This window comes from Danio aesculapii, chromosome 20 (assembly GCF_903798145.1).
Source record: "Danio aesculapii chromosome 20, fDanAes4.1, whole genome shotgun sequence".
NCBI classification, from domain to species: domain Eukaryota; kingdom Metazoa; phylum Chordata; class Actinopteri; order Cypriniformes; family Danionidae; genus Danio; species Danio aesculapii.
Genome location: NC_079454.1, coordinates 45,320,629 through 45,344,193, shown reverse-complemented (window position 1 = coordinate 45,344,193; position 23,565 = coordinate 45,320,629). Strand labels below are relative to the sequence as shown.

At 35.0% G+C, this 23,565-nt stretch overlaps 1 protein-coding gene across 2 annotated transcripts in view; it reads right to left on the bottom strand.

Moving 5' to 3' along the window:
- atad2b (ATPase family AAA domain containing 2B) overlaps positions 1–23,565 on the bottom strand; it is a 201,145-nt gene that overhangs the window by 107,809 nt on the left and 69,771 nt on the right. For both annotated transcript variants that reach the window (XM_056480747.1, XM_056480748.1), the window contains exons 21-22: positions 7,754–7,947; positions 5,876–6,035 (exon numbers count right to left, since the gene is read on the bottom strand). In XM_056480747.1, the coding sequence (XP_056336722.1) occupies positions 5,876–6,035; positions 7,754–7,947 (354 nt within the window). The remainder of the gene's footprint in view (positions 1–5,875; positions 6,036–7,753; positions 7,948–23,565) is intronic.

Below are 23,565 nucleotides of genomic sequence, written 5' to 3'. Positions count from 1 at the left end.
CACAAAGAATTAAGGTAGTTATGGGGTTCAAGCATAACATACCTAACAAAGTGTCCGGTACATACTTGAATTTAAATGTTTTACTACATTCTCAAAGCCATATACTTTCACATCCGCAGAACTGATCATACTTGCAGTGTGAACTATGTAAATTGGGATGCTGTTTTCAAAGTTTAAGCAGTCGGTTTTAGAAGAGGGCTGTAAGGAAACTCAGCAGGGAGGCTGACGTCCAGGGGCAGGATTAGGCAGCTATGAATTTAATCATCCGAATTAGAAGAACCTTAAAAACTTGCATACTAAGATATAATTTTAAAACTACTTCTGGGGTGCGATTTCAAAGACATTTTCGAGGAATCTGTCATTCAAAAACTATTGCAGGACTCTCTAGAATAAGAGGCTTTCATTCTCTGTAATAATCTGAAATGCACTTCAATGGCAGAAGCGAAGCTTATAAAGCAATAGCAACAACAAATAATATTACCTATATAGCAAGGGAAAGGACACCTTAGATTTTAAGTGCAATATTCATGCTTCAGTTGTGAGAGTAATGCTTAACAAATGGAATTTTGACAGCTCCTAAATCCCATATTCCCCTGATCTAAATGGACCAGAAGCCTCTTTCTCTTTCCTTATTAAAGTAGCTAATTGCGTTTTGTCTCATTCCTTCAGTGGCTCCTCTGTGGACGCTGCATTTAAACAAATGACCCACGTTCTCCCAGCAAATGGGCTACTATGATTTATTCATAGGCACCGGCTGCATTTAGCCAACAACCTTCACTGGCTGACCAATTAATCCACACAACTGGGAGTTAAGTCCTGACAAAAAGAAGAACAAAAGTGTTGTTTGGAAGTAGGCAGCTAACAGACTTCCAACTTCCAACAACATGATCAGAAATCAAAGGGTAATATAATATCTTCACTTTGCTAACAATGGTGTAAGCGAATTTAATACGAGCACCCTCTTTTTTAATAATGCATGCCATAGACAGAGTTCACCTTTTACATCAAAAGGCCACCTTGCTTCATTAAATGGCTTTATAGATGGTCTTTGTCATGCTGTCAGAGTCTAAAAAGGAGCAATAATACATTAAGTTATGCAAGTTTAAGTGTTTTAGGAATGGTTTCTAGGCTTCTCCTAACTTTCATTCATTGTCATAGACCTCTTTCAGCACAGTTTAAAACATCTCAACATCACAACACCAGTCTGGCAATTCTCCTCTGACATCAACAAGGCATTTGTTCCCACAGAACTGCCACTCACTGGATATTTTCTCTTTTTCGACTATTCTCAGTAATCCCTAGAGATGGTTGTTCGTGAAAATCCCAGTAGATCATCAGTTTCTGAAATACTCAGACCAGCTCATCTGGCACCAACAACCATGCCACATTCAAAGTCACTTAAATCACCTTTCTTCCCCATTCTGATGCTCGGTTTGAATTGTAGCAGATCATCTTGACCATGTCTACATGCAAAAATGCATTGAGTTGCTGTCATGTGATTGGCTGATTAGAAATTTGTGATAAACAGTTGGAGAGGTGTACCTAATAAAGTGAGTAGTTTGTGCTTTTTGGTTTCCTCTTTTTTATTTTTCCTCTTTTTTTATTATTATTAATTTTAGTATATCTCAGTCATTTATTCTGTAGTTTATCCTTTTATTTTTCCTATTATAGTTGCTGTTGGCATTATTACTATTCATATTATTATTTAGCAGCCTCCTGTATTCCTGTATTTAGTTTGTTTGTTTAAGCTCAGTGTTATATGCTGATCGTCTAAGTGATATTTTTTTGTGTTTACATTATTTCAAAATAAATATCAAAAATTCAATAGTAAAAAAAAAAAAGAAATTTGTGTTTTAGGTGCTGTTTCTCTTTCTAAATGCAGTACTTCTAATTTGACTCTGTGTACTGTATAGACACTGCACATCCATAAACGCTAATAAATATCTCGCATCATTTTCTACACTCCAAAGTGTCCCGACTGACTGACCGTATGGCCAGAGAATAGCAAGAAGTCCATTAAAGCGATGAATGGGTTTTATGGAGACTGCTCATTATAGTGCCATTTTTCCTCTGTGGAGAAATCAGCGACAGTGATTTCCTGTGCCTTTTGAAAAAGGGAAAGGTCAGTGGGTTAATATCTAGCTGCATTTATTGGCCTCAAATTCTCATATCTTTCCGTGAAGAACTGACAAGTCTGTCCTATTAATCATTGATTTAATGTCCTCCACATTTCAAGTATCACTGCTGCGTTTTTTTATCCAGATGGCAACAGTTTTCAAAACTCTAAATAAAGAAGTGGATGAGACCATGATTAAACTACCTCTAAATCAACTAGGCAACAAATAAAACTACTTGAATGTGAAAACAAATTCTGTCTATACAACTTGTCAAACTTTATACATGCATTGCTTATCATTTCTAGTAATAAAGATTTCTAGTTGTTTATTCATTCTTGCACACTACTAGAAAATTCTCAAAATGGTCCTTCTCTATCAAACATTGATTCATTCATTGTTTTCCTTCAGCTTAGTTCCTTATTTGTCAAAGGTCGCCACAGCGAAATGAACCGCCAACCATTCCAGCACTTTTACACACTCATTCATGAACACACTCATACACTACAGCCAATTGTTTATCCGATTCACTTACACTACAAGTCCACAAGGAAACCGGAGCACCCAGAGGAAACCCACATGCAAACTCCACACAGAAATACCAAATGACCCAGCCGGGACTCGAATCAGCAACCAGATGACGTTTGACGGCTGCCAAATTAGTGAAATAAATGACCAAATAATACCTGTTGTAGCTCTGCCCTTTCCGCTACATAGGCAAAGCTGAGACCGTTTAGTACGTGAAGTGTCCAACATTTCACACTATTTTAACGGTTGAAATCATCCGGTATTTAAAGTGCACTTATTCTTTTAGAATTTCATTTTGAATGCTCTACTTACACTATTTATACTACAAATTGGAGTAGAATAGTACATAAGTATGTGATTAAGTACGCACCTCACATGAATGGCTAGGGGTATAAATTTCTCCTTAAGAAATGGGACACCACTACTATAAACACACATTTTCAATATCATGCACTCCAGCACAAAGACCACTGAAATTGGGTTGCCTATTGACACAAAAAGCGCAGCACACTACTCTAATTTCAACAAAAGGCAGTATAGTGTGTCTGGGTGTTGCAAGAGGCACAGAACTATTCTTTGTATTAATAGTGCTTATATTAATGTATGTAACCACAAATAAACAACATGCTCATGCTGTAAAAAAAACATTCTCACTCAGCACCTTGCAGAGACTGGGCTATTCTGTCAAGTCATCGGGTCAGTTTATGAGAATTTAATATGTCGTGTGATATTTTGCAGTGGTCATTAATAGACTATCGTTAACTAAATTGAGGTTTTTCTAAAATCAAAACGTTTATTGAAAATCATGACTGTAACATTAACACCATTATGAATGTAATAAATCAGATGCTTGTTTCTAGTAGAAATCCGTATTAATGTCCTTTTTTTTTACATTTGTGGAAAACTAGAGGTAAGAGGAAAGGTTCAGGGGTGGGATTGGAATTGATCTATTGGAACCTTGTGGCCCGTTTCTACTGAGTGGTAGGTACGGTACGCTTTTAGCTGTTTCCACTGTCAAAAGGCATACCGAACCGAACCATACCACTTTTTCGGCACCCTTTCGAAAGGGTATCAAACACAAGAAAAGGTACCAAAGGTGGAGCTACACGCGCAGCTGAATGCTGATTGGTTACAGAGATGCGTCACGAGCTTGTGCAGCTAGCCAAAATGAAAACAAAGGAACCGCCATGTTTTAAATACACAGCCGAGATATTACATCGTTATACTATATGCATATAATAATGAGCCATGGATGACCCGAGCTCAAACAAACCTTGTTGTTGTCTTGATGTACAGCAACAAAGCCAAGAACAAAATCTGCTGTGCCCTGTTGTTGTTTTACGAGGCCGTCTAAAAGTGTGAGCGGTTTTTGCTTTCAGTTTCTCCATTGTGTCTATATTTGATATAAGGAACTTCTTGAGCTGATGATAATAACGTGTGTGTAATTATTGAAGTGTCTCCAACATCCGATCCTTTCAGAAAAGAAAAGGACAAAAGCGAGAGTGAAGCCTGACAAAACACAGGAGCAAATTGTTTCAGCAACCTGAATCATGAACAAACTGCCATGTTTATCGTCGCCTTTTGAACTATTATGAACTCGGAATAACGGAATTACTTTCTAACAGAAGTTACATGTGCTGGTGAAGATTAAAGACACAGATAAGAGATTTTCACTGACTGTGGGCTGTGTTGTGTTTTGTTTTTGAACCCAAATAAGGACTAAATGTATGCTGTGTGTAGTTTTTCTGTAATTGGTGACATATCAGAGACTGTAAGGGTCTGTATGTGTTCATATATGTTGCAGTTGTTTATTTATTTTATATGATTGCTGACGTTACAGTAGGCTATTTCGCACCGTCATTGCTCTACAGTTATAATCAAATCATGTTCATAGAAACGTTAGTAATGAACATTTATACACAAGTATTTATGTGTATAAAGCATCTGTTTTGAGTGAAGTGCTGCTCATATGATATGTAAACGATCGTTACAGCTTTACTGTAGACATTTCCTCGAGCGAGAATGACATTGTCTGAAACTTTGTCATACACCACGCCCACCAAAAGGGTACCCTTGGTACTGGAATTGCAAGCCTCATAAAGGTGACCCGTACCGTACTGTACCAGTCAGTAGAAACAGGCCATTACTGTAAAGTGTGACGATGATAGCATTTTTGCACTTTATATATTAAATACATACAGAAGTTTAGTTTGTTGTTGTCAGAGCAGTGTTAATTTCATTGACGTAAATTTTTCGTCATAATTTTTGTGACGAACAAGTTTCTACCGACGAAAACTAGACAAAAACTAAATACAAAATAAGTGATGATGATGAAAATTATAATAAAAATACACTGACATTTTCGTTGACTAATAAAAAACGAGACAAGAATGTGATTGAGGAATATATTTTGGTACATATCCAATTGGAATTAATCTTGATGTATGATGCGTGACACACAGATGCACATTTAAAAATTAACTGGTCCACAGTAGACATGGGATACTTTATCATTACTCTACTTATTTAATCAGTGCTATAGCTGAGCACTATGTTTTGTAACACCAACTACAACAGTGAAGCTTGATATAGACTGACATTGCAAAGTGGACAAACTATTTTAAGCCCTTTCAAAGATTTAATAACTTGAAACTGTTCAACAAACTGGTTAAAAAGACTAGTAGCTTTGCTAAATAATTAAATAAAGGGTTTGCTAAATAATTGCACAATCCTGCATTTTCAGATGGCTACTGTTCCTACATGCGGATTGATTGTCGTCACATATTTTGACATATTACTTATGATATGAATAAACAATGCATATCTATTTTTTTGTCTAAGTTAGAATATTTTGAATAAATAATTGTATACAATATTTTAATAAAATTACACTTAAATTAAAGCAAATATATTTTAGATTTAGTCGACTAAAATCTTGTAAAATGTAATCGACTAAATACGACTAAAATTAAAGTGCAATTAACATTAACACTGTCCGAGTAACCATTTCAGGATCTGTAACATCCCTAAAAAACAGATCATTTGCATTTAAAGAAACACACACCAAAGCAGCATATTTTTTTCATCCACTCAAAAAAATGCCATTATAGCAAGGGATTATAACGAAAGGATGAGCTACTTTGAGCCACATGCTTATAACACCTCATATTATATCATGAAAAAACAGATAGCAGTCTCATTATTTACTCAACTGCTCTACAATGTGCATTTACCTCCTGGGTCTTTGTCTGGATTGTATTCTAACGCGTTGCTGCAAATGAGATCAATGTCTGCTAGAAAGTCCTTGGCGACCATGTACTTATGTTTGTCGATCTTCATCATGATGGCGGACAAGTCCATAGGCTGTGTGATAACCTCGAGGTAGTCCGACACCTAAAGAAGACACAAAAAATAAATAAGTCATTTATAAATGTCCGGGTTATATTGAGCCTGATTTAAAAATCATACCTACCTCAAATGTTTGAATACTACTATCAAACCTTTGAGTTCAGCGTGATTATTAAACAGGATCAATATAACCCGGACATAATCTTGACAGGCTTATTGAGCTTCACCTTGTAAAAAGCTCAAAATGCTTGAGGAGATCTGGGTGAAAGATGCATCGCTCTGTATTCACAGACACGCTCTTGTACTTGTTTGTTTCTTATATTGATGAACTTTTTAATTGCCATCTCAAATTTACTGATTTAGGTAGCGATCGTGCGTGCAAGCTGTTGCATAATGGCAATCATTTGATTTGTTTGGTCTGGGGGTTGCGAATAAACCACAGGTGCCGCCAATTAGATGGTAATATTGAATGAATGGAGTAAAGACCCTACAGGCATTAACCCTTTATAGGGCACTCATTGAAAAAAACAAAAAAACAAACAGACCTGGAGCGTTACTTGGGATTACTAGGCCGTTTTAAACTTTCAGGACTTCAAAAATAAATAAATAATAATTATAAATAAAATAAAGCAACATATATACACACATATACTGTATATATCAGGGACAGGCAACTTGGGTCCTGGAAGGCCATTGTCATGCAGAGTTTAGCTCCAACCTTAAACAAACACACCTGCCTGTAGCTTTGTAGTGATCTTGAGCTTTGATTAACTTATTCAGGTGTGTTTGATTAGTGTTGGAGCAAAGTTCTGCAGGACAGTGGCCATCCAGGACCCAAGTTGCCTATCCCTGATATACAGCGGGGAAAATAATTATTGAACACGTCACCATTTCTCTCAGAAAACATCTAAAGGTGTTGTTCGCTTGAAATTGTCAATAACAGCCAAAAAAAAATCCACATAAGAAAAGAAAAAAGATCTAATTAGTTTGCAAATGAAGTTATGTGTAATAAAATGAAATGACGCAGGAAAAAAGTATTAAACACATGAAGAAAGGAAGGTGTAAAAAGGCAGTGAAAGCCCGGACAGCAGCTAAAATCTCTAAGAAGTTATTCAGCAACCCTCTGCCCTTCCTTATTGTAAATTAATACTACACTGTAAAACCCAACAGTCAACTTTATCAAATGAAATGAGTGTAGTTAACTCAAAATGAACAAAGTTAATTCTACTCATCTGAAATTTAAACTCAGTGTTGAAGATAATGAGTTTATTAAATACCTCATTTCTTCAACTTAAATGGATTAAGTTCACTGTACTCATTAGGATTAGTTTTAACTTAAATGGTTTGTTGCAATCGGTTTCCTCAATCGGTTTGAGTTACCTTAACTTATTGGGTTTCACAGTGTAGCTGCTTCAGTGCAACATCTACATTAGTAGGATGATGATGAAGATGAAACCAGGGTGGACATTTCAGTAAGACAATGATCCAAAACACAACCAAGGAAACTCTCAAATGCTTTCAGAGAAAGAAAATCAAGCTGTAGATTGGCCCATCCAATCACCTGACTTGAATCCAATAGAAAATACTTGTTGAATACTTATTTCCCCCACTGTATTTATACAGTTGAAGTCAAAATTATTAGCCCTCCCATGAATTTTTATTATTTTTTAAATATTTTTCAATATTTTTTTTCTTCTGGAGAAAGTCTTCGGCGAATGGAAACGTTGTCTAATAAATGGTTAACCATTCTAATATTGACCCACCTCTTCAATGTCCACAGGCTTGCTGAAGATCTGGAAGCGCTTGTCGGTGGCAAGCCGCTTGGTGACGTCCCTGAGAAAGAGTCGGAGCTCTCGCAAAGTGTTTTCCTCCTGCTCCTCCAGTCGCCTCTGCTCCTCTGCAGAGAGCTGTCGAGGCCCGGGGTCTTCAGAAAGGGTCAGCACCTCCAGAGCACATGCTGACAACACACAAACAAAACAAACACTCAGCATAGCTCAACTGAGGTTCAAATCAGGAGAAGATTCAAATTGATTAAAATATTGGATTAATTATTTCAATGCTTCAATGGAAGTAAATAAGCACTTTTGCCTGGCGAAGTTCAGTTCAGTGGGGTAGGGGTCATATTTATCAGGCTTGTGTCTCCACTAGGGCTGGGCCGATAAAAGTTATATCAAATTGCGATAAACTGTATATGAATAACAATGATACGCTCTGGACTTTGATCTAAGAGCCAATCACACAGCGGTAATGTGCAACAATGGGAATTTAAAACTGTGTCAATATTACAGATGTATAGAATTTTTAGCCACCGAACATTTATCGGCCAAAAATATTATGTCATTTAATAGACCCTCTAATTTTTGTGGTTTCAGTCATTGTTGGGGTACTCTTTTAAATCTGGAAGCATTAACAACTTATATCCAAATATATATCGCTATCGTTCAATATGGAAGATAATTATCAAGAGTGCATTTTTGCCATATTGCCCAGCCCTAGTCTCCACTGCTAAATGGCACCCATGGTGGTGTTAAGACAAAAAGTTGCAGCCGACGTCATTTTCGCTCGAAGTTCACATATCATATGAAAAGCACTTCTTTTTTAAGAAAAGCATCAGTGTGTGCACATCTAGGAAATTCTTGATGGCGGGTGCTCGATTAAGCCAAACACAATAGAAAAAGTACAAAAATTCATAAATCAGCACACTGCCACTTTAGGTCTCAAAAGACAAATTAAATAGGAAATTACTAGATGTAAGTTCAGATTCAGTCCTTCTATAAAAGTTCTGCCCAGCATGACTGTTGCATCTCCAGGTGTAAAAACACTGCAACTTGTAATCTTCTGCGTCTCTATGAAACTTTTTCTTTTTCATCGCCTTTATTTGTGGTTCAAGTTGTGTTTTCTATAATTTGTATTCAGCGTAGACATCTTTGAGTTTGTCCTTATTACTAAATGTCTTCTAAAGACTTGATATTATGGACAAGACAGTTGCTCAGTGATTTCTTGAATAAGCAGCACCATCAAGTCGAATGAACATTTGTCTGTGATCATCACAGAAGGCAGCGTTGTTAGTACTTAAAATCGGTCCTTTTGAATTCAAGTCCTCATGGATATCTTTTACTTCGAAGGAAATCACTTAGTGTCATCGCATGTAAAAAAAAAAAAGTTGTTTTTCAAGTAAGAAGATTGTTAAATTGCACTTTTTATTAAACAGATGATTTACATAAATAAATAATTATGTATAAATGCCAATGACAAACCTATGAACAGGATTTGATTATAGCTGCAGATAAAAGATAATCTGAAATGGCTAACTGTAACATCTGCAATTACATAAAATAAAAAATTATATATATATATATATATATATATATATATATATATATATATATATATATATATATATATATATATATATATATATATATATATATATAACCTATATGAACACATAACGAGCTTTACAGTCTCTGAAATATTACCAATTACAAATAAAAATACCCAAAACAAACATTTAGGCCTTATTTGGGTTCAAAAACTATACAAAACATATACAGCCAGTACAAACCTCGCATCTATCTTTATTCTTCATCAGCAAATATAACATTAACAACGTGTTAAGAGTTCATTATAGTCCAAAAGGCGATAATAATAATTAAACATGGCAGTTTTTTCATGTTGTTCATGTCAGGTACCCTTTGGAAAGAATACCCAAAAAGTGGTACAGTACGGTTCGCTTTTCAGTACCTTTTGGCAGTGGAAACAGACATAAATGTGTATTTTAACTACTGCATTTGCATAATTCTAAATAAATCTTATTATAACTTATTAAATTTAGTTATATCTAGAAATAAACAGTGATTGTATTCAATTGTTTGGGCTCCAATGTTAACTCCTGCCTTCATTTATTTTTTTAGTAGTTTGCAAGATGTTTAAAGTATTAGCCGAGATTTTATTTCCCAGATATATTAATTATAATTACATTTATTTATAAACCGATACACAATATGCTCAAAAAACTACTTTTAAATAATGTAAATTAAAAAAAGACTTTCCCTAATGCTGTACCAAAATGTCTTGATCTGTGACTTCAAAATAAAGATACATACAAAAACACATTTTTTGCACCCTTAACATCTATAACGCATTTCTTTTAGAAAGAGTTTTCCCCAATAAGAAAAAACATTTCAGCCCAAAAATTCAAGCTACATTTACATAAACATGCCTACTATAATCAATTTCACTAGTTCTGAGAGAGAGAGAAAAAATTAATGGACTGCTGCAAACAAATCAAACAAAAAACTAAAAAATTAAAAAGATGATTACTGATAATATGTAGATTTATGCTAGGGATGCTAAGATTATAGATTTTGGTTTGGATGATTATAATCTGAGCAATAATCACGGTTATCACGATTATTATGCATTCATTAATTCCTAAACACTACTAGTTTAGAAAATCACATGAATATTTTAAAATGTTATTCATTGCTGCTCAGTAAGCAAATAATACAGCACAAAATAATAATACAAAAAAATAAACAAACAATAGTCCATTTTTTCTTTGTACTTAGTGTTTGGCATTTAAACGCAAGTAATAATTTTATACAGAAAATAAATGACACAAGTAAAATAAATAAAAATAAGAATGAATAAAAAACAGTATTTGTCTAATGTAAATCTATTGTAAGTACTTAATCATGTAAATGTAAGTATTTCCCTTTTAAAGTGAACAAATGTAGTCAAAGGCTGCTGAAACTCTGTCTAAAAGGCAGTTTTGATCAACTATATTACAAAATTGTTTGGTATTTTCATTTTGTAGTCTTTTCCCTTTTTGGAGCAGAGTAGAAATGTGTATATTCCATAAAAAGTATAAAGCTGCTGGGTCATTTCTTTGTTGCGTGACCCATGGTGCGCTCTGAAGTGGTCAATTTGAATATGTGATGTTTTCAACTATGGGAGCCTGGAAAGCGCGAGCACACTCAATATGTGGGTGAAAACCGTGCCTCCATTGAAAAAAAAAACAACGCACACAAATGACATATGTGAATAGCTCTTTGTTAATACCCTCAGCCATAGTTAATGCAGTGTGCGTGCGTATTAGCCTCGGTGTACAAGCTCGGAACTGTAAACTAGCGCACAGTTGGCATAACTTTGTTTAGTTGCAGCAGTTTTGTTCCATGGAGAAACACAATGTTAAGAAGCCTTTATAATTAACCGTGATGAATTAAAGCACGGTTAACCTTAAAATTGATTAATCGTTGCATCCCTAATTTACACTGCTAAATTTTACACATTTTACTTGATGCACTCAGACTCAAAAACTGGACTCTAGTTTCTTCGTTCCTGTTCTCTATTTAAATATTTTTTTTACATTTTTGGCATTCCAGTCAATTATCACCTTAAATCTTCCTAATAAAATAAAAAAAAAATCCTGAAAAAAATTAAAATAAAATAAAAACTTTCAGGGATTGCACAGAAACATTAACCAGAAGAAAATATGATCAACACTCAAAATAATGAGCACTGTATTAATAACTAAACACTAATAATAGTTCAGCACAAAATGAGTGTAGTGTATAGTGTATATATTTGTTTACATTACAATAATTTCAGAAGGATCTTGGGATAATGAAGTCTGGAGTAATGATGCTGAAAATTCACCTTTGCATCAGAGGAATAAATTATAATACTGATGAATATTGATGAATATGTTGCAGCATCCTAAACAGTGGTGCAGTAAACACTTTCAGAATATGCTTTTAGAAGCAATATTGTAGGAACAGAAATGTATAGAAACTAAAATCTCCTTCAGGGTAACAGTTTGACTTGAGCTTTTAACAATAGTTTATAAAAATAATTAAAGAATAACCAGAACAAGAATAACTTTATTCTATAACTTATATTAAAATACTATATATTAAAATACTCTAATCAAAGAGCACAGTCTAGCCCCTACATACTAATTAAAGAATTTATCACTTTATATAGTCACTACCCTAAGAATCCCGGTTTTTACAATCAGTCTGTTTTAATGTTTCTATATGTATTAACCATGCAATTAGTAAGCAGTGTTTCATGTTTATGTTGCTATATTGGTTATAAACATTATTTCACCCATATTCTGAAAATTTAATAAAGCTTCACAAAGCTTAACTGAAATTGTAGAGTACAGACATGCTTTTATATGTACAGTTGAAGTCAAAATGATTAACCCGCCTGTAAATGTTGTTTTCTTTTTCAAATATTTCCCAAATGATGTTTAATAGAGACAAAAACCTTTTTAAGTATTTCCTATAATATTTTTTCCTCTGGAGAGAGTCTTATTTGTTTTATTTTGGCTAGAATAAAAGCATTTTTAAGCTTTTAAAAAATATTAAGGTCAGTATAATTAGCCCCCTTAAGCAATTTTTTTTTATTATTGTCTACAGAACAAATGAGGGTGCTACTATCGATCGGTCACCGATCACAATTGGCCGATAATTGTTTGGGGGAGTTCGATTAGCGGTCCCCACGAAGGCCAATCAAGAAGGGCAGATCAGATGATGCAAAACTCGCGAGACAAGGTGCAAGAACAGGGTGTGTGAAACGTGCCCTCTGTTCTTATCTAACTGACTTTGACTTGCCCTGGATAGGCTGTGGATATCAGTGGAAAATATGATTTTTTTGAAGAGCTGACAACAAATCAGCTCTTTAACAGCAACAGCTGCCATCGCATCATACCATCCATAAGCAGAAATACTCAACAGGCGGCACCACGAAAATAGTGTGTTTTTAAATTGTAATGTGTGCTTGCGCTATGCCATTAGGACTGTTCACATATCTCATCCAAAACGGCGTTAAAAACAATTCACTCTCCAACTTCCACTCTTTTAAAGTTTGTATGAAATTAAACATGCAGAATCGCGTCTTTACACTTTACATTGTGTAAATGGCAGATGTTCCTCTTAGCAGCATAAAAACCCAAACATGTACAGCAAGCAGCGCTCAAATTACAATGAAAGGAGATGACGTCACGTTTTTTGGTTTTGATGACAGGGTTTGTCTATGCAAGGTGAATTATGCAGTACGATTTTTCCTTATAAATAATAAAAAGCTATGACGCTCTGATGCACTAAAGCAGCAAGTCCGTGGACTGCTTTCTGATATTAGAGCAAATATTACAAAAATATGAGCTGAAGGATTTAAACAATATTTTAGCTATAGCCTTTTTTCTGCCATTTTTTCTGACTAAAGTTTTCTAGAGCTACATTTGTTTTATATCATATTTTTTTATATTCTCCTGAAAAGTTGTAATTGTCAAGCCCTAAACCATGGGTGCCCAAAGTTCTCCTAATGAAGGGCCAAAACCAACCTTGATTGAAGGCCATGAGCCAAAGGTAAATATATCACAGTATTACAAAGTTGCCAAGGATAACTTCCTCTTATTTCAAAATAAATAGAAAACATTACGGTAATTATTAATTACAAAAAAGTACAATTTTTTTAATATAAAATTTACAATAGTTAATAGTAAAAATGTACTATTTGTAACTAATGCATTACATATTGTTTTACAATTTATAATGAACCTATTATAATGAAAACATAAGAATTCTATTTATAACACAATGGAGTTCAATGTCAAGCTTCACCTGTCTTTTCCTAGATTCACTCACTGAGGACTTCTGAATTGTGCTCTATCCGTTGAGCAACAGTATGTTCATTAAAAAAATTTGATTCATTCACAACATTTAATTGAAACATTTAATGGAAATATGCATTTTTGTAGCTTAACAATAAATAAAGCAAATGAAAGGTTGCATTAAAATGAAAATGTGTATTAAAGGCATTACCCCCAACATTCTGCCTCTCTTCTCTGAGGGGATGGAGGGCCAAATCAAGGGTTATCATGGGCCAACTGTGGCCTGTGGGCCTTAGTTTGGGCATCTCTGCTCTAAACTGTTCTTATTACCTAACCAAGCACAGGCTGCCATGTTTTAGGTTGTTATTTTACTTGCAATAAATGCAGTTGTCATATGATATTTGTAATGTACATTTTTAAAAACATGATTAATTAAAGACTTTAATTAGACCCTGTAATTGGTATCGGCCAATATGGCTTCAAGTGATCAGTAATCGACCCCAAAAATCTTGATCGGAGCACCTCTAAGAACAAGCCATTGTTATGCAATGACTTGCCTAGCTACTTTAACTTGTCTAATTAACCTAGTTTAGCCTTTAAATGTCACTTTAAGCTGAATACTAGTATCTTGAATATTATCTAGCAAAATATTATGTACTAAAGATAAAAGAAATCAGTTATTAGAAATGAGTTATTAAAACTATTATGTTCAGAAATGTGTTAAAAAATCTTTCAGCTAAAAAGAAATTAGGGTAAAAATATATACTACAAGGGGGCACATAATTCAGACTTCAACTGTATATAAAATATCTATAAAATGTATTTGATCCATCATCAGAACCATGCTATTCTAGTATTGTGTTCAGAAATGGAATCATTATTATAAAACCCTGAACAAATGGTCTGAAACAACTAGAGAGTCAAACGACACTGAAACGGCGCCAAAGCAACGAGAGGAATTATAAACACCCCGCATTGTATGGATGAAGTCAAGAAACGCTTCCCTCCACAGCGTGGGCTGCAAAGTGTATTATTGATTTTTGAAGAGCTCCAACAAACAAGCTGACAGCTGCAGTAATTCAGCGCTGCATCTTTACAATGAACCAAAAACAAAAAGGTGCCAGAAATGACCAAACACACCATGAGCTAATATGGCATTAACTTGTAAGAAAACACTACAAAAAAACAACAACAAAAAAATTATATTTTCTCCTCCGTAAACAGGCCGAGGATGATCTTGTGCTAATCCAAAGATCTGGGCACAGTGCCTGGCCATCATTGAGCCACAAGCCTCAGCATTTTGCTTGGTGGCAGCAGCTAGTGAGCAGTCATGCTAACTGTGAGTGTAATTATAGCTAATGGTTACGGCCTGGTGTTTAACAGAACTAATTTCCACAGTTGCCAAGTTCACTTCTAATATGCAACATTAGGCTAATTTATACAGTACATATTTAAAAAAATGAATATAATAATAATAATAATAATAATAATAATAATAACAATAATAATAATAATAATAATAATAAAATGCAGTGGATAGCACAATTGGCTCACAGCAAGAAGGTCACTGGTTCAAGCCCCGGCTGGGTCAGTTAGTGTTTCTGTGTGGAGTTCTCCCCATGTTTGCGTGGGTTTCCTCAGGGTGCTCTGGTTTCCCCACAGTTAAAGACATGCGCTATAGTCAAATTGGGTAGGCTAAATTGTCCGTAGTGTGTGTGTTTGTGTGTGTGTGTGATTGAGTGTGTATGAATGCTTCCCAATGATGGATTGCAGATGGAAGGGCATTCCCTGCGTAAAACATATGCTGGATAAGTTAGCGGTTCATTCTGCTGTGGCAACCCTAGGGCCGAAAAGAAAATAAATAAGTGACTAATAAAGTTGAGTGTGTTTTTGGATTTATGGTCACTGTGAATCGTCATTCATTGCAGTAATACAGGCTCTGTGGCATCAAACATTTTCATTCCCCTGTGCATTTTTATTGCTTACACTGTAATAAAAAGCCTGATTCCACACAATTTGTGTTGGGACAACATGAGGTAATTAAGTTAACTTATTAAATTTTATAAACTTAAAACAGGTCTTTATGAATGAATCTAATATCTAGATTATCTAATCTTATATAGATTATATAAGGAATCTAATGAAATGTGTCTTCATTAAAATTTCAAAGATAAAATTTTTTGTGCTTTACAGTCACCAAGAAAGGGAAGTGAAGATTTTTTAATGCTATCATGACGTAAAACCACTTGAAACAGTCATGAAACTGTAAAGAAAAAAGTGCATGATTTTGTTATGAACCGACAAAGACTCTAGGATACACAAGACGAGTCACTCATATAGTTTGAATAGGGAAATGTGTATTGGTCAATATGGTGAATGAAGCCCCACCTACTAGTACAGGAGCCAATCGTCGATCGTTTCTCCCGTGTGCTTTTACGACAGTTTTATTATGGTAAAAAAAAAAAAAACACATAAATCTAAGCAAATACTTGCTTCACAAACATAAGAAATATTTCCAACTAAAGCTTGAAATCTGTACTTTTAAATGAACCACGTGCACTTGACAAAGGTTTTTTGGTTTTGTTCCACAAACTTGTAATCAAAGAGTCGCGGTAATTTCTGGAGGAGATTCGCCATCAAGACAGAGTTGTGAATTATTTCTGAAGACCTGCAAGATCTGACGAAGCATTATTCAGAGGATGACAATGTGCAACATGGCCATAAAAGAGGTTGGCGTTGTGATCTCGTTCTTTTCAAGTGCGCATGCGCATTAGCTTCGGAAACCTGAAAATATGCCGATTATGTTTGATTTGGATGTTTAGAAACGAACAAGATAGTTGTTGTTTAGTTTTATTGATGATTACAAATAATTTGCCCTTTCAGAAAGAATGCCCAAGCATACTGCTCGAGAGGCATTTCAAAGATGGCGGTGAAATGACTTGCCTTAAAGGGACTCTGGAACCAATTAGATTGTTGAAAAAAGGGGCATTGCTAACAAAATGAAAGAAGAGTGACAAATGGACAATTTCAGAGCAGAAATAGACTGATAGTGTCGCCCTAAAGGAATTCCATGTGACCAAGAAGTGTGATTTCGAAGGGAAGGTTATGGTATTTGATTAAAGTTTATGAGGGCAAATTAATTTGACATTAAACTTCTACAAAATAATGAAGTGCACAGATACAGAAGTTAAAATGATTAGCTCTCCAGTGGTTTTTCGTTTTTAAATATTTCCCAAATTATGTTTAACAGAGCAAGACATTTTTTAAAGTATTTCCTACGATATTTTTTCTTCTGGAGAAAGTCTTTAGTTTTATTTCGCCTAGAATAAAAGCAGTTGCTATTTAATGAAAAAAAAACATTTTAAGGTTGATATTATTAACCCCCTTAAGCAAAATCTAGCAAAATATTATGTACTGTCATCAAAGTTATCTGACTAGTAGGAGGCAATGTGTATTTTATGATGGAAGTTATTCGGAAATGAAAAAGTTGCAATGTGGTGTGCCTCAAGGAAGTTGTTTAGGACTCTTGTTATTTTCTATTTTTACCAATGATCTTCCTTTGGTTTTAAAGCATGCAAGGGCAGTTATGTATGCAGATGATACAACATTACATCTACCAGCGCATTGATTGAAAAACTATCTGCCGATTTAGATGAGGAGTTACAATTAGTGGTAAAGTGGGTACAGAATAATAATATGGTTTTAAATTTGACAAAAACCAAAAGTATTGTGTTTGGATCAATCTTTCAATTTATATGTAAACCACAGTTAAATTTGTCTGTAGTGAGTGTGCCTATTGAACAGGTAGAGGAAATTAGGCTTCTTGGAGTTCTTCTTGATAGTAGGTTAAAGTGGTCAAAACAGATCGATAAAATGGTAATAGTTTTGGGAAGAGGTTTATCAATTATTTAGAGATGTGTAAATTTTTTACCACAGTACTGTATCTCTCAAATTGTGCAGGCAATTGTTCTTTCTTATCTAGATTACTGTCCAGTGGTATGGTCGAGTGCATCAAGTAAAGACTTGATAAATTACAGTTAGTCCAGAATAGAGCGGCACGACTCATTTTACACTGCAATAGAGGAGCTAATATTATGAAAATGCATAAAGCTTTAGATTTGTTATTGGTGAATGATAGGGTAACTGTTTCTCTGCTTATTTCATAAAAAAAAAATTCTGTGTCAAGAGTTCCAAGTGCATTGTACGGTCAACTTTTGTATAGTAATGCTAGTCATAATTTTAACACCACGCATGCATCAAAAGGACATTTTTTGCTTCACGTTTCAAAGACGAATGCAAAGCAATGGATTGTAATGTATAGAGGAATGAATACATGGAATGAATTACCATCAGACATTACATGCTTTGTAACAAGTAAAATGGCACAATATAAAGTAGATTGTTGATCTGGATGTTATGTATGAATTTTGGGTTTTATTGGTCTTTGTTGTTATGTATTGATGTAATTTTGTGTTGGTAGTGGCTATTGGGGATACTGATATATAAATAAATTGTGGCAAACATAAAAGAAATCAGTTATTAGAAATTCGTTATTAAAACTAGTATACAGTGGGCTATTAATGCTGACTGTATATCATGTATAACTACTACATACACAAATATAAAAGTAAGAAAAGTACATTTTGATTTCAAGGCGACTTTAAACTCTTGCTTACACAGTCACAAACCCAAAACACACGCAAATAATAACCTTTCACTCCATTATGCTTAAACTCTGCAGCTACTCCTGAACTGTAGCTCCTATTCTATACTGTAAAAAGTGATTAGTTACTTTATAAAAGTCAGTAAACCCATTGACTTAACCTTTATAATTATGTAAAGTTTAGTTTGTTTCTGTAATAATTATAAGGCAATGAGTTCAATTTCTATTTTTAAATTCAACTAATTGCTTTTTCCACTAATTGCTTAATCTACTATGATGCAAACTCTATATTGCACATCCTGTTTTGTGACTATTGCAGATAAACACATTGTGATATCGGTGCTGAAACAACATATTGCACAGCCATAAATGATCCTAATAAACGATCAAATAATTTCAGGCCTGTTTTTGAAGCTTAGGTTACATGTTTTTGTTGCATGATAGTTGGCAACACTTCCTCTTTTTCTCCCACCGCAGATGCCATGCTGCCAACAGAAAGCAGCGTATGTGTATTATTCAGAAATACCCATGTTCAGCCCACAGGAGTACCCCTGCTCTGCATCAGTGGGTCATGATGCTTGCATTTTCACTTGAAAACCATTCCCTGCTATAATGGCTCCAGCTGTGAGGGAGCCGATGAGCATAGTAATCAACCACAAGGAGAAGATATCCATTGGAGAACATCGGGAACACCCAGGATGCCCAATTTATGCAGTAGCAATTCTGAAGAAACAGCGACAGCAGCAGCACCAGCAGCGGTGGAGGTAATTTGCAATGAGAGAACCCTTAATTCAATGACAGTGGTAGTGATTATCGCCATCCAAAACTGAATATACTCGCAGTCATGCTGTTCAAAACCTCTATTTCATGCATAAAATAAAAGAATTTGAAAAAATATTTAACGCAGTGTTGTTTTAGTATTACTTATATATAGTTGTAATGTTAATCCTAGCTTTTATATTTTCATATGAATATTGGTTTGCATTTTTCTCAATGAGCACGTTTACATGGACACCAACAATTCGGTTTTAATACGATTAAGACAATACTCTGATTAAGAGTCTACCATGTAAACAGCAATTATTGATTACCTAATCTGACTAAAATCATAATCGAACTAAACAGAAATGAAATTAAGACATGTGGAGTGCCGATTTTAGTGGCATTATTGAAGTGCAGTGCAGACATGTAAACATCTTATTCAAACTATTACCTTCATGTAGGATTTTCGACGTGTTTTGTGACAGGATATTCCAGACACAAAGCTGTTTGACACTATTCTCTGCACCTACCGAGTCAGTAAAGCCTAGTTCACACTACAGGATTTTAAACATCAGCACGTCGCTGTGCTGTTCACACTACATAACTTGTTTTTGTGTCTTTTAATCGCTGTGGTGTTCACACTATGTAAATGATCCACAAGAGGGGGGTCTTACACTACATCAACAACTCGTTCGCCAACTGCTCAGTCAAGCTACCAAACCAGAGCCAATTAAATTGAGGGAGTCGTCATCAGAAAAAGCGGAACACTATTGGCTGCTTGTGTGCTGATTACATCACTGACAGTTTCAAGGTTTCAAGGGAGCTTTTTTAAAACATCGTCAATGAGCTGAGCGGATCAATCGCTTATCTGCAAGAGTTTTTAATTTTTGTAATTTAATAACTCTTTGAAATAAAATATAGATATAACATATCTATAACACCCTGACGTTTCCTAAATATCCTGATATTTCTAACATGTTTTTTTTTTTATTACAAACAGTAAAGAACTGAGCATTTCTACCTATAATTACCATATTGGTCAATATGACAGCATGCATGTCTGCTACTTTTCGCTGTGACTTTAAATATGCGTGCCTTTTTTGCCTAGCAACTTCCTGCAAGCATAAACATAACTTTTTGATAGCAAAAACATAACTTTCTGATAGCAAAAACATAAAATTACTTCAGATATATCTTTTAAAACAGCATTTTCTGTGCCGTGAAATAGCTCCCGTTTAAAAGTGAAAATGAAAGCGAGGCCCAGACCTTTGTGCGTTCCAGTATCTTTATAGGTTGTATTACCAAAAAGATCATATTTTTAGGGTAATGGTGTCATAAAATATGATGACAGACATTCAGAGCTTCATTTTAATATCTCAATAGAAGTTTTGAATGTAAATTTGACCGTACAATATAAAGTTTTATATGAGAACGGTCAGAATGACCAGTATGGTAATTCTAATAGTTACAGAATTCTAGTTTCACTGTCAAATATAGCCTACTCTCGTGTTCGTGTTAACACAGAATGAAGCAAGTGCATCGATGTCCATTCTGGCCAATCACAGACGTTTCTGATGAGCTCCTGAGCACACAGCCATTCAGCTCATGCTGATATGCACTCTCATTGACTGCAGCTCGTCACTACATCTGACCACACGTGGGGTCGAGTAGGCCGACTGCTCTGGAATATTCAGCATGCTAGATATTGGATTTGCGTGTCGACGACGCTTCAGCGAGCCTCTTTGATGCGTTTTTCAGTAGTTCACACAAAGACTTGTCGAGCGCTGAGCTTCCACAGATTTTGTCCCGATCACAGCCTGATCTGTTGGCGAGCTCTTTAACTTCCAAATCGGGCTCAAATCAGGCTTAAAATCCTGTAGTGTGAACTAGGCTTAAAGCACCACAGATGCCTGCATCACGAGATGCAGTTCCCATACAGCATGCAGTATCAAATTCCAATAAAACAACACTCATCGAGCAGTTCATACTCACATCCAATATCTCGTTTGTCACAAGGGGCATGCATGAAATGTTCCTGAATGAAAGTGAAAATGCCAAACTGCAGTTATAGTCGACAAATAAAAAATTAAACACTCGAATTACATGAAACTCCAGAGGAAATGTGGATAGCACAGTGAAGCAATGACGGTAATCGAATTATGCATTATAACGTAAAACTGGTTCATGAAAGGAACATTCAAAAAGCAACTCATGTAAACACCTTAATCATATTATTGTCTTATTCAGATTAAGGGAAATAATTCGATTACTGATGTCCATGTAAACGTAGTCAGTGTTATGCACTTTTAAAATTCTAAGTATTTTTAATTGTACCATTTAGACCAGGGATGGGCAAACTCGATCCTGGAGGGCCGGTGTCCCTGCATAGTTTTGCACCAACCCTAATCAAACACACTGTAGCTTTCTAGTGATCTTGAAGACACTAATTAGGGTGTTCAGGTGTGTTTGATTAGTGTTGGAGCAAAACTCTGCAGGGACACCGGCCCTCGAGGATCGAGTTTGCCCATGCCTGATTTAGACTGATCTTTAATTGAGTTTGTCATTTTAGTATTGTAGCATTTTATTTCAGTTAAATGGCAAATATATTTAATAATTAGCAAATGATTCTAAAACAGTGAGTGACTGCAAATAAAAAGTTGATTCCTATTATTTTTTGTTTATTTTCATTACTTCATTATTAATAATAGATTGTGTTTGTTTTTACTTACATTTTATACTTTTATTTTTTTTACATTTTTAAAGGTGAGAAAAAAACTAAGTTTTCAAAGGATATATTGAGAGATAAATTACACACAGAAAATATAAAATACTGAAAAAACTATCCAAAAACTGCACTGTAATGTTAAAATTCTAGCATTTATATTTTTATTTTAATATTTGTTAACATTTTTCTCAATGTTATGTACTTCTAAAATTGGTAGTATTGTTAATCATACTGTAACGGATGCCAGCTAGCGAAGCTATGCAAGTAAACCTCACTCCTCTGGACTTTAGTCTCCTTGTTAGAGCAACCAACTCCCATACAAAAAATTGCTGGTACAATTTCATCTCAGACTGGGTTAAATGCAGTAGGACCGGAGGGTTACACATGGGGGCTTGTCCGGGATGGGAGTGAGGTTTAGGGGGGTGAGTGTAACGAGGCTAGCTGGCAAAGTGTTATGCAGGTAACCCTCACTCCTCTGGCCTGCATTAGGACCGGTGGGTTCAATACCATATAGGCTGATTTTTATTTGAGTTTTAGTTATTTTAGTACTGTAGCACTTGAGTTTTATTTCAGTTAAATGAAAAATGTATTTAATAGTCAGCAAATGACACTGAAACAGTGAGTGACTGCATATAAATTATGATTTGAACTTGATTTATTTTAGTTTATTTATCATTAACATATTGCATTTGATTTTATTTACATTGTTATTTATTTGAATATTTCATATTAAAAAAATTTTAATAGCTTAAAGTATATATTGAAGTTGAATAGCAGAGTTATATAAAGTGGGGGAAATAAGTATCAAAAATGTTTCTTTTAAAGATATATTGAGATAATTACACAGAGAAAACTAAAAACCAATCTAAAAAGATGAAATGTCAAAATGCTGCTGCTCCCTAAGCTGTTGTATTACAAAAAGCAACTGCATGTGTTTTTACTTCATTTTGGGATGAACCATCCCTTTAACACAGCTGATCCAAACAGGAAGACGGGGCAATGTGGGGAAGGTAAAAGTCACAATGGTAATGAATGAAATCAGATCCGTCAGACCTCATCATCTGACATCCTACAGACTCAAGGTAGAGACATAAGGCACTTTAACATACGCCTTTAGCATGCTAATGGCCTCATTATTGGTCAAGCACAAAGTGTGTGCAGCCCAGTAGTTTCTGCAGATATTCTCACTCTTCTTCAGGCTGAAGATGATAGACCTGTCTTCAGAAACTTGAATTTGGCTTTAACCGTCTTATAGTCTCTATAGACTAAAAGCCCCTTCTGATGTGAAAGTCCACATGAACAGAAGTTGCAACTGTTTTTTTGTGACGCAGTTTCTAAACAATCAGAATACTAAATGAGAAAACAGTGGGTTTGGCTTGTTTTTTGTACTGCGAGCTGATTGGGTAGTAAAGTAGACAATTCATCAGAAAGATCTGGAAAAGTGTTTGGGGAGAGTTTTACAATCTAACAAACCACCAGCTCATCATTTCTCTTTGTTGTCAAACTGACAGTTGTTGGGGCGTGGTTAGTATGTTAGCCACGCCCCAATACCACAGACATACAATCTGAGAATTTTTCCGATTTTAATTTTAGATTACAAGGGCAAACTTTTTTTTTTCTTAACGAAATGCAAAGATGAATTGTTCACGACAAAACTAACAATGTGAGCTAACAAATCATACGGTTAGTTTCAGTGTTGGGCAGTGACCTTGCTACAAGTAGTGAGCTACTAGTTAACTACATTTCTCAGTAGTGTGGCGGTAATGTCGCTACTTTATAAATCAAATAGCTTTTCGTAGCGGAG